This window comes from Eutrema salsugineum, unplaced genomic scaffold (genome assembly GCF_000478725.1).
Source record: "Eutrema salsugineum unplaced genomic scaffold, Eutsalg1_0 scaffold_9, whole genome shotgun sequence".
NCBI classification, from domain to species: Eukaryota; Viridiplantae; Streptophyta; class Magnoliopsida; order Brassicales; family Brassicaceae; genus Eutrema; species Eutrema salsugineum.
Genome location: NW_006256342.1, coordinates 10,378,984 through 10,391,911, shown reverse-complemented (window position 1 = coordinate 10,391,911; position 12,928 = coordinate 10,378,984). Strand labels below are relative to the sequence as shown.

General features: G+C 35.6%; 1 protein-coding gene across 1 annotated transcript; it reads left to right on the top strand.

Annotated features, from left to right (window-relative positions):
* The first annotated feature begins 3,237 nt into the window (after positions 1-3,237).
* Positions 3,238-7,114, top strand: LOC18009325 (receptor-like serine/threonine-protein kinase SD1-7). The gene is made up of 7 exons (XM_006391453.2): positions 3,238-4,612; positions 5,280-5,414; positions 5,499-5,686; positions 5,766-5,976; positions 6,062-6,299; positions 6,398-6,548; positions 6,641-7,114. Exons 1-7 carry the CDS (start codon positions 3,298-3,300, stop codon positions 6,962-6,964), a joined length of 2,562 nt encoding a protein of 853 aa, XP_006391515.2. The 5' UTR covers positions 3,238-3,297; the 3' UTR covers positions 6,965-7,114.
* The last annotated feature ends 5,814 nt before the right edge of the window (positions 7,115-12,928 follow it).

Sequence of the window (12,928 nt, the reverse complement as noted above, 5' to 3'; positions counted from 1 at the left end):
TTGGTTATCTTCCAAATAATAAAAAAATAAGATAACAAAAAAGGAAAATCACATAAAAAATTTTCAAAGTGACAGCAACTGACACTTTAAACCTCGAAGGTTTTAGACTAGCACTTTAAACCTTCAACCTTGTAACTTTAGCATATAAAACCCTCAATTTGGTTTCCGAGTATGCGTCGCCAAATTTTTAAACGGAATAGTTTACTCCGTTAACGGGAACTTTAACTCCGTCGAGAATTCTAATTTCTCCGTTTTGGGTATTCGAAAACGTGATTAAATTGATTTAAAAAAATTAATATCTGATTTATTCAATTAATTAACTAATTAAAAATACAAATACAGATATAAAAAAACAAAAAAAAAACAAAAAAGACCAGAACCCCCAAAATCAAAATCGATTTAGGGTTCGTCGTTCTCTTGAGTAAAAACCCCAGAAACTTGAAATTAGAGTTTCGAGCATAATTCGATCTGTGAAAGCTTCATAAAGGTAAGTCGATTGTCCTCTAATTGCGAGCTTATAACAGAATTGTGTATGACTTTTGTGAACTCTTAATTTACAGATGGCGCAGAGTTCAAGCTCTTCAACAATGGAGGTCAAAAACGAATTTGGTGTTTTGTGTAAATGTATGCGGGCAGCTAAGATTGTGAAAGCTTGGACAAATGACAATCTTGGAAGGAGGTTTTATGCTTGTCCAGGGCGTAAGGTTGGTAATGGATATGAGTCCTGCAACTTTTTTCGTTGGTATGATGTCGAGAAGCCTCAAGGGTGGCAACATTTAGCGTTGCTTGAGGCAAGAGATGTTATCCGTGACCTGAAAGACGAAATTATGAAGTTTAAGGAAGTGGGAAGAGCACCAAGGCGTGAGTTGAAGGAAACTTGTGAGCAGTGTGATACGCTCAAGCAAGAGGTGCTGGTTCTTACCGAGAGAAGCACCATTTACCGCAATGTCCTGTTGTCTTCAACTTTTGGGTTTGCAGTGGCATTGGGAGCCATATTTGCCATGTCGAAGATGTAGGATTTGTGTGCTGAGAAAGGCTCTAGTGGTATTGTGTCTGTTTTCTGATATGTTTTGTTGTTTTTAACCGTCGAAGTTTGGTGAAAAGACCTCGTTTGTGTTTCAGTTTGTTTTTGTGAAAGACCTATGTTATATGATGCAGTTATGGTTCACTATGATGACTTGAGAAACCTGTCTACCATAAATATAGATCATTCATGATCAATTAGGTTCTAATATAACATAGCATAATGACACAACAATGTCTACCAAAACCCATGAAATCCAATATCCAATAACAAAAAACTGAACACAAGCAAACCACTTAGATATCCAACTCCATCCAATAACAAAAGCAAGAACAAAAGCAAAAAAAAAACTAAACTCCATCGGATGGAGGCTGCGACCGAGAAGCCCTGTTCTTGAAGACGTCAAATGCTCTATCAGTGAAAGGACTCATCAATGTTGAGGTAACGCTTGGAATGTTCTCGGCCTTTGTTATCTGTAATGGTTTTCCACGGTTAGGCTTCTTCACTCGGGTTTTTTTTGGTTTTGCAGCGACTGATGGTTCAGGAGCTGTAGATGCAGCAGGATATGAGTCAATTGCTTCTACTTGCTGCACTGGCTGTGAGCTTGAAACAGCTTCATCAGTCTTCCTCTTTTTCCTTGGTTTTGTAGGCCTTTTAGGAACAACCTGTTATACGGCTCAACAAACAATTACGATCAAACTTCAAATCAAAATAAACCAGAAAACACATTAAACCAAATTGGAGAGTTAGAAACTTACATCAGCTGGATTCTTACGAGGTCTGCCTCTTCTGTTTTTAGGTCCCTCGACAACAACTTTCTCGTTTTTACATCCACTTTTAATATGTCCAGCCTCACCACAGTTGCTACAATGCATTATCCTCCCATGTCTGGTTACTTTGCCCTTGTTTTGGAGGTCTTCAAAAGGTTCCTTTCTTCTATCACGGGTGGGAGGTCTCCCTCGCGGCTTACGAAATTCTGGAATCAGGATTGGAGGCTTATGTACCTTTGGCGGCATTCATAGGTTTAATGTTATGAGCGTAGGTGGCTTGCATGAGGCTTGTAGAATAATATGGAGACACGTAGTTGACAGGCGATTCTTGATTGTCATCAAGAACACATATTGCATGACGACAAGGAATACCTGTTATAAAAAACATAAATAACAAGATAAAACACTAAAAATTTATAAAAATTAGAAGGTAAAGAAACAACTTACCAATTAGATCCCAACGTCTACAAGCACACTGGTGGCTACTTGTGAGAACGCTAAGCCTGGGTGCTCTTCCCACTTCCTTAAACTTCATAATTTCGTCTTTCAGGTCACGGATAACATCTCTTGCCTCAAGCAACGCTAAATGTTGCCACCCTTGAGGCTTCTCGACATCATACCAACGAAAAAAGTTGCAGGACTCATATCCATTACCAACCTTACGCCCTGGACAAGCATAAAACCTCCTTCCAGGATTGTCATTTGTCCAAGCTTTCACAATCTTAGCTGCCCGCATACATTTACACAAAACACCAAATTCGTTTTTGACCTCCATTGTTGAAGAGCTTGAACTCTGCGCCATCTGTAAATTAAGAGTTCACAAAAGTCATACACAATTCTGTTATAAGCTCGCAATTAGAGGACAATCGACTTACCCTTATGAAGCTCTCACAGAATGCTCGAAACTCTAATTTCAAGTTTCTGGGTTTTTTACTCAAGAGAACGACGAACCCTAAATCGATTTTGATTTTGGGGGTTCTGGTCTTTTTTGTTTTTTTTTTGTTTTTTTTTATATCTGTATTTGTATTTTTAATTAGTTAATTAATTGAATAAATCAGATATTAATTTTTTAAATCAATTTAATCACGTTTTCGAATATCCAAAACGGAGAAATTAGAATTCTCGACGGAGTTGAAGTTCCCGTTAACGGAGTGAACTATTCCGTTTAAAAATTTGGCGGCGCATACTCGGAAACTAAATTGAGGGTTTTATATGCTAAAGTTACAAGGTTGAAGTTTTAAAGTGCTAGTCTAAAACCTTCGAGGTTTAAAGTGTCAGTCGCTGCCACTTTGAACGTTTTTAATGCGATTTTCCCTAACAAAAAACGACATTTCATTATTTTTCTTGTTTTTATTCTATAGTCTATAGATTTTAAACGCCAACAAGAAGACCAAGAATTGATAAAGCCGAAAATGAAACATTATTGGCAAGAGAACAACGTCCACAGAAATATCTCCAAAGATAAAAATTTCTCAATAATATGACATAAAATTTTGTAAGGAAATGGCTTACAGAGAGATGAGAATTATACCAAACTACTACCATTCTTACACCTTCGTCTTCATGTTCATCTTCTTCGTCTTAATTCTGTTTCCTGCTTCCTCCATATCTGCAAATACTTTGTCAGCTACAGAATCTCTCACCGTCTCAAGCAAGAAAACCATCAGATCTCCTAGTGAAATCTTCGAGCTCGGTTTTTTCAATCTCGCATCAAGTTCTCGTTGGTATCTCGGGATATGGTACAAGAAAATTCCTACAAGAACCTACGTATGGGTTGCAAACAGAGACCATCCTCTCTCTAATTCCAACGGAACTCTCAAAATCTCCGACAATAATCTCGTCATTTTCGATCAATCCGGTACGCTTGTTTGGTCGACGAATCTAACCAGAGGAGATGTAAGGTCTTTACTGGTTGCAGAGCTTCTTGATAACGGTAATTTTGTGCTCAGAGACTCCAACAATCCAGATGGATTTTTGTGGCAGAGTTTCGATTTTCCGACAGATACTTTACTTCCGGAGATGAAACTGGGCTGGGATAAGAAAACCGGAATCAACAGATTCTTGACATCCTGGAAAGATCCAGATGATCCTTCAAGCGGAGATTTCTTCACTAAACTCGAAACCAGAGGGTTCCCTGAGTTTTACGTATGCAACAAGGATTCCATATTGTACCGGAGCGGTCCATGGAACGGAATCCGGTTTAGCACAATACCGGAGATGGAACCAATTGATTACATAGTTTACAATTTCACAGCGAGTAATGAAGAAGTGACTTACTCATACGAGATCACCAAAGCCAACATTTACGGGAGAGTTAGCCTAAGCACCACGGGATTATTTCAAAGATTCACTTGGATTGAGACAGCACAGAGTTGGAAACAATTATGGTACTCACCAAAGGACCTATGCGATAACTACAAAGAGTGTGGGAATTACGGTTATTGCGATTCTAACACTTCACCAGTTTGTAATTGTATCAAAGGGTTTAAGCCAATAAATGAGAAAGCATGGGCGTTGAGAGATGATTCCGCTGGTTGCGTGAGGAAGACAAAGCTTAGTTGTGACAGTAGAGATGGGTTTATGCGGTTGAAAAAGATGAAATTGCCGGATACTACGGCAACAACTGTGGACAGAGGAATTGGAGTGAAAGAATGTGAAGAGAGGTGTCTAAAAGATTGTAATTGCACGGCGTTTGCTAATACGGATATTCGTAATGGTGGGTCAGGTTGTGTGATTTGGACCGGAGATATTTTTGATATCCGAAATTATGCTAGGGGAGGTCAGGATCTTTACGTTAGGCTAGCCGCTGCCGATCTTGGTTAGTTCTTTCTCCTCTGAATTTTTAAACAGTTATTTATTTTTTTTTTTTTAAACTGTTTATTAAGATGGTATGAGCCGTCTATACATCCCCTCCGAGCGCGGACCAAATTATGTAATACGGTATTTTCCCAAGCGCGGTTTAAACTCCCTGTCTTTGGATCCAACAGAGTACTGTATATTGATGATGCTTGCTAATATTTTGTAGGTTTATTATTTGAAGAGATACTTAATATCAAGTAGGTAAACAAAATATTTAGTATAGAGAAGAGTGCTAATGAGAAACACGTTCGTATACGGATTTTGAGTATAGTTATTAACTTTTTTTTTTTGTCGGGAGTATAGTTATTAACTTGGCTAGTGAAAACTTCAATATCTCAAGATTAGTATGGATCCAATACCGAGAATAAATTATGTTTCGGTTTACCAGTGTTTTGAAAAGTGCAAAACAATTATTTTGATTGTTTTTCTTATAATTTGTTATTGAAAGTACAGAAGAATTTTATATTGAGGAAAGAAATTCTCTATTTTTGTTTGTAACTACACAGAAGAAAATATATGCTTCGTTGTTTAGTGGAATGCTTGATTTCATCAACTTTTAATCAACCTAAATGGTAATTTAGAGGAATGCTTAATTCCACTAACCTATATGCTTCATTTTATTGCAGAGGACAAGAGAACCAAAAATGGAAAAATCATAGGTTCGAGTATTGGAGTGAGCATTTTGCTTCTTTTAAGTTTTATCATCTTCTGTTTTTGGAAAAGGAGGCAGAAGCGATCAATATCAATTAAAACATCTATTGGTAAATCTCATTTCTATTATTTTTGTCTATATATTTTGAGAAGCATGTTTTGATTGTTTTTTTCGGGTCTGAATGAAACGTTAGATCAAGTGAAAAGCCAAGATTCGCTAATGAAAGAAGTGGTAATACCAAGCAGGAGATTCAAATCAAGAGAAAACAACACTGATGATCTAGAGCTTCCATTGATGGAGTTTGAAGCTGTTTCCATGGCAACAAACAATTTTTCAAACGCCAACAAGCTTGGACAAGGTGGTTTCGGTATTGTTTACAAGGTGAAAGTGAGTCAAAATTTATTGAAAATCAATTACTGCACAAGGTTTCAGTATTTTATTGTCAAATGTGTGGTAATAGGGAAGGTTAGTTGGCGGGAAAGAAATCGCGGTGAAGAGACTATCAAAAATATCTTTACAAGGGACCGATGAGTTCACAAACGAGGTTAGACTAATTGCAAGGCTTCAGCACCTAAACCTTGTCCGACTTCTTGGTTGTTGCATCGATAAGGGTGAGAAGATGTTGATCTATGAATACTTGGAGAATCGAAGCCTTGATTCTCATCTCTTTGGTTAGTGACTCAAAACAGCTATGTTCTAACTATTGAACATATTTAGGTATAAGTTAACACGTTTTTGGTTGTGGTCTATTTGTAGACAAAACTCGACGCTCTAACTTTAACTGGCAAAAGAGATTTGATATTACCAATGGTATTGCTAGAGGACTTCTATATCTTCACCAAGATTCACGGTTTAGGATTATCCATAGAGACTTGAAAGCAAGTAACATTTTGCTTGACAAAAATATGACTCCCAAGATCTCGGATTTTGGGATGGCCAGGATCTTCGGACGGGATGAGACTGAAGCTAATACGAGAAACGTGGTCGGAACTTAGTAAGCAATCATTCTTTGAAACAACAAAGAGGTTTTGTCTTAAATCCAACTCAAAAAAGAAGACCTCATGATAAATGTTTTTAATCGTTGTTATGCAGCGGCTACATGTCTCCTGAATATGCAATGAATGGGATATTCTCCATCAAGTCAGATGTTTTCAGCTTTGGGGTCTTGCTTCTTGAGATTATAATTGGTAAGAGGAGTACAGGATTCTACAACTCAACTGGTGACCTTAGTCTCCTTGGTTATGTAAGATAAGAACTCCTTGAATTTGATCTTGTATTTCTGCACTCCTAATCTGATGATAACACCAAAAGAAAAATTCAATCTTTATTGCACAGGTGTGGAGGAATTGGAAGGAAGGAAAAGGGCTAGAGATCGTAGATCCGGTCATCATAGATTCTTCATCTTCAACGTTCCGAACTCATGAAGTATTAAGATGTTTACAAATTGGTCTATTGTGTGTTCAAGAACGTGCTGAAGATAGACCAGTGATGTCGTCAGTAATGGTGATGCTTGGAAGCGAAAATACAGTTATTCCTCAGCCTAAACGGCCTGGCTTTTGCATTGGCAGCAGAAGTCCTCTTGAAATTGAGTCAAGTAAACAACCCGACAATGAATGGACAGTGAACCAAATCACTCTCTCGGTCATTGACGCTCGATAAGTGGAAATTTACCGAGCCAATATTTTATATGCATATTCTTTTCTAAGTAAGTTTCAGTAACAATGTTTTACTACATGACTCAATAACTTTCTCTATGAAATGTAACCAGGTGTTCAAATTATTTTAGAAAAAGACGCATACGTTAGAATTTGTAGTAAAATTTAAACTATCCAATCCCCTAGTCCCCTGATATTACATTTGTGAAGTGTGTTTTAACATTTACTAGATTCTAAACTCGTTCTTACTCACAATAATTGTTTTTTAAATCAAAATTTATAATGTAATTTGTATTTATTTTTGTGTTTAAATATAATTATTTCTGTAGATTTAAATTTTCTAAAAACTAAAATTTTTGTTATCATGTTTTAATAGTTCAGATTTGTATATTAGTAGAATAAGACTATGAGTTAATTAAGTACATATCAATGTAATATTGATTGTAAATTTTATACAACCAGTTTATATATTTATGAGTGTTCAAATGAGTTAACACGTCCTTTTAATGACCTCAAATAAACTTATTATCTTACATATTTTTGATAAACTAACACACATAGGAATATAATTATAAAAAACATAATATTTAAAATATACTTATTACTGTATAATATAAATCTACTTATTTTAAATATTTAAAATTTAAAATTTTAAGCTGATTGATTATGATAAATACAATAATATATTAATTTAACATTTGCACTATTATAGAAATATATTTAAAATTTGAATATTGTAATTAAATTTAAATCAATATCCAGTTTTTTCTTTTTTTATAAATATATAATAACAAATGATTTTTGTGATTTTATCTTAATATGTAAGCTGTATTTAAGAAAATCAAAATAATCAAATTAATATCTATATTTTCGGAATAAAGTTTAAACGTAAAATAAAATAAAATTTTTAATTAAATATACATCAAATCGGATTAAAATTAAAAAAAAATTTCAACAAATTTTCTTAAAAAAAATAAAGAGTGTTTGGATGAAAAGATTAAAAATGCATCCGTTTTAATAGTATAAATTAAGAGATTTTTTTCACATAAACATACTCCAATTATTGATTAAAGAAATACATTATTTTATTAGGATTGAACCCGCACTATAGCGTGAAGTTATTTTAAAAAAAAATAATTTTGACATTATTCTAACCTTTATAATATGTTCAACTAATTATTAGAAACTAGATTATGCATCATTAATATGCTAAAAAATAAGAAAATATTTAGATTTTAAAATTATTTACCTATATAGTTATAATTCATATAATTAGATTCTAAATTAAGATCACGTTAAACTATTTACAATTTATGTTTTCTGATTTTCAATTTAAAAATTAGAATTTAATCTATATTATTCATAAATCTAATAAAAAATTATTTCAAATAAATAATAAAGTTCAAAAATACAATAATTTTTATCATATTGTATTTTTTGTTACAAAGTCAATATTTTGCATAGATGAATGGTCATAGAGCCCATATATCATTATATCTTGCAGTAGTGTATGTTGCTTTTTTACTCTATATAAGGCATGTATTCGTTCATTGTAAATGACACACCAATATTCAATACAAAAATTCTCTCTCTTTTCTCTTTTATTCAAGTGGTATACACATTTCTCCACTTTTTCTTATTATTATGTTCTTTTAAAATAAACATATTAATATTATTTCTAGCAGATAGTCTTGCAAAAGGAGATTGAGCAAAATGACTAATTTTCTCCCAAATCAATCATACTGAGCCGGTCAAAGATGATTTTCAGACCATTTCTCCGACTAGCCATATTTATTTACACTATTTAATTATTATGCTTATATGGATGATTCATGTCACCATAATTCAATTATTATTGTTCTAATATGGATGAACACCATACATTTATTTACCATACCCATATGGATAACCTAAGTCACTATCATTTATTTATTTACTGTTTTAATATAGATGTTTTAGTCACCATATATATATATTTTTTAATTACTGTTTCTATTATAATTATAAATAAATTTTTATCACTTATATTTATATATATATATATATATAAACTAGTATATTATTTCATATTCTGTGTTTAAATTGTTAGTCTGATTTTATTTTATTTTTTACTTACAACGGTTGTAAACATATTTTTTTTAACTTTTTTAAACTTTTCGAACAGCTATATAACGGCTAATAAACTGTATTTTATAGTCTATAAATATATTTATCTTTCATTTATTCATTGCACTCAAACATTTCATCACTCAAGAAAATTATTTCTTTTATATAAAGATGGTTCATCCATCAGTTTTTGTAATAGGTTATATACTTTTGAAAGCAATTAAAAACATAGAAAAAATATTTCAAAACGATCCATAAAAGTGGTCAAAATACGTTGTTATCAAATATGAAGATAATCAAATACTCGACCATGGGAGATATCGTCCCAGTTACTCGACCTAAAGAGATAAGCACATCAGCGATACAATGCCCTATGTTGAGTTCGATGAACTACACCGTTTGGGCTTTACAGATGAGGGTTCTTCTCAAAATCCACAAAGTCTGGGAAGTTTTGGAAGTAGGATCAAACGACGGAGAGAAGAATGTCATAGCGATGGGCCTCATCTTCCAATCAATACCTGAAACGCTTATCTTACAAATTGGCGAACTAGATACAGCGAAGAAAGTTTGGGACGCAGTTAAGACAAGGAACGTAGGATCAGAAGAGTCAGGGAAGCTCGCCTACAAACTTTAATGGCCGAGTTAGATCGGTTGAAGATGAAGGATACCGAAACCATAGATGAGTACAGTGGCAAGCTATCCGAAATCTGCTCGAAGTCTGCAGCCTTGGGTACGAATATCGAAGAATCTAAGGTGATGAAGAAGTTCCTCAAAAGTATTCCTCGGAAGAAATACATACATATAGTAGCATCGCTTGAGCAAGTACTCGATCTTAATGCTACAAGCTTCGAGGATATCGTAGGACGCCTAAAAGCTTATGAAGAATGAATCCATGAAGAAGAAGAGGAAGCTCAAGAGAATCAGAACAAACTAATGTATGCAAATACGGAAGCACAGCCAGACCGAAACTATTACAGTGAAACCAGAGGTAGAGGTCGAGGTGGACGTTTCTATAACAGAGGAAGACGCCAAGGAAGGTCATACGAGGCAAGAGATTTGTCGAAAAATAGTGTGTTACCTGTGTGAAAAAACAGGGCACTTCGCCTCAAACTGGCCAGACAGGCTTCTAAGCTTCAAGAAGCACAAGAAACCGATGCTGATGAAACTCACGAGGCAGAGAAGTTAATGGTACATGAAGTAGTATTCCTTAACAAGAAAAACGTGAAACCTAGCAACTTCGAAACCTCAAGCGACGATGACAATATATGGTATCTGGACAACGGAGCTAGCAATCATATGACAGGAAACTGAAACTACTTCTCCAAGATTGATGATAAAATCACAGGAAAAGTAAGATTTGGAGAAGACTCCCGCATTGATATCAAAGGAAAGGGTTCGATATTGTTTGTGACTAGAGATGGAGAAAGAAAAGTGTTAGCAGACGTCTACTTTATACCAGATCTCAAAAGCAACATCATCAGTTTAGGACAGGCTACGGAATCGGGTTGTGATGTCAGAATGAAAGGTGATTACCTAACCTTGTCCGATCAAGATGGAAAATTGTTGGTGAAAGCGACAAGATCAAGAAATCGATTGTACAAAGTACGAATGGAGGTGGAGAACACAGAATGTCTACAGATACAAACGTTAAGTAATTCATCTAAGTGGCACGCGAGGTTAGGACACGTCGGTATAGAAACAATGAAGACTATGGTCAAGAAGGACTTAGTCACTGGTTTACCGAGTATGAAAGTCGAGAAAGAGACTTGCCAATCGTGTTTACTTGGCAAACAGATCGAGAAGCCTTTTCCCCAAGAAACGATGTATCGAGCAACACGCACACTTGAACTCATTCATGGATATCTGTGTGGACCCATTACACGTGCAACTGCGGCACAAAACAGATACATATTCGTCTTAATTGATGATTATTCCAGGTATATGTGGTCGATTCTTATGAAAAAAAAGGGGTGAAGCTTACAACAGATTCAAGAAATTCAAAGGAATAGTTGAACAAGAGACAGGAACAAGCATCAAGATGTTTCGAACTGGTCGTGGTGGAGAGTTCACATCCCAAGAATTTCAAGAATTTTGCGAAAACTCAGGGATACAAAGGCACTTGACTGCTTCGTATAGTCCGCAACAAAATGGGGTTGTAGAAAGACGAAACAGAACCCTTTTAGAGATGAAAAGGAGCATGATGAAGCATATGAAAGTTCCAAACTACTTATGGGGAGAAGCATTAAGACATGCTCATATCTTATAAACAGAGTTGCAACAAAAACATTGGACTCACAAATACCATATGAAGCTTACAAGGGAAGAAAGCCTAATATCGAACATCTGCGAGTCATTGGTTGCATCAGATATACTAAGATATCAGTGCCTCATTTGAAAAAATTGGATGATCAATCTCAAGTACTGGTTCATCTGGGAACAGAACCAGGTTCAAAGGTATACCGGCTGCTAAATCCAAAGACCAAGAAAATAGTGGTAAGCAGAGATGTCATCTTTGACGAGAGAAGAAGCTGGAAGTGGAACTGTTCAGGGAAAACAGGAGATGATGGAACAGATACTTTCACGCTTGAGTTTGATGGTTCTAATAATGATGACGATCTCGAAGAAGAAACAGAGGAAGACGAAAACAGAGCAGGGGAAGATACTACTAAACATGAAAGTATCGAAGAAAATGAAACTGATGTACCTGATTTCGAAAACACGGAGATTACTGAAGAAGAAACACAAGTTGAACCAACTCTTAGAAGATCAACTAGACAGACGAAGAAACCAGAGTATCTAAGGGATTTCGTGTGTTAGTTAGCAGAGGAAGAAGGTGAACGACTTTTTCTAACCATGAATGAGGAACCGTGGGATTATCAAGAGGCCAAAGAACTAAAGGTATGGAGAGACGCTTGCGGAGAAGAAATCTCATCCATTACCAAGAATAAAACGTGGACCTTAGTCGATCTTCTTCAAGGTGCAAAAGCAATCGGACTTAAGTGGGTCTTTAAGATCAAACAAAATTCTGATGGTAGCATCAATAAGTACAAGTCAAGGCTCGTCGCAAAAGGGTATGTGCAGAGGTTTGGCATCGACTTTGATGAGGTGTTTGCTCCAGTTGCTCGCATTAAAACTATTCGATTCATCATTGCTTTAGCTGCGTCTAACAAGTGGGAAGTACATCATCTTGATGTTAAAACCGCATTCTTACATGGAGAACTTAAAGAAGAGGTTTATGTGACGCAACCTGAAGGATTCATAATCAAAGGGAATGAAAGTAAACTATACAAGCTACACAAAGCTCTTTATGGATTAAGGCAAGCACCAAGGGCCTGGAACGACAAGTTGAATGAAATTCTTAGAGGATTGGATTTCACAGAGTGTTCCAAGGAACCTTCGCTATACCAAAAACAGAGAGAAGAACACCTTCTGCTGGTAGCTGTTTATGTCGACGACTTACTTGTTACTGGAACAAGTTCGAGTCTGATACATGAGTTCAAAAGGGAGATGTCAGAGAAGTTTGAAATGAGCGATTTAGGAAGGCTGACTTACTATCTTGGAATTGAGGTGTTACAGCAAGGAGGCAGTATTACTTTGAACCAAGAAAGATATGCTAAAAGAATCCTTCAAGAGAATGTTTTGGACTCATGTATCAGACTCGACCGGACTTGGCGTATTCAGTTGGGGTACTACGCCGATACATGCAGGAACCAAAAGAATCTCATGGTGTCGCAATGAAACAAGTCTTGAGGTATTTGCGAGGTAATTTAAACTATGGTTTGGTTTTTGGCAATGCAGACGAGAAAGGATTGGTTGGATACAGTGACAGCAGTCACAACGTTGACATCGACGATGGAAAAAG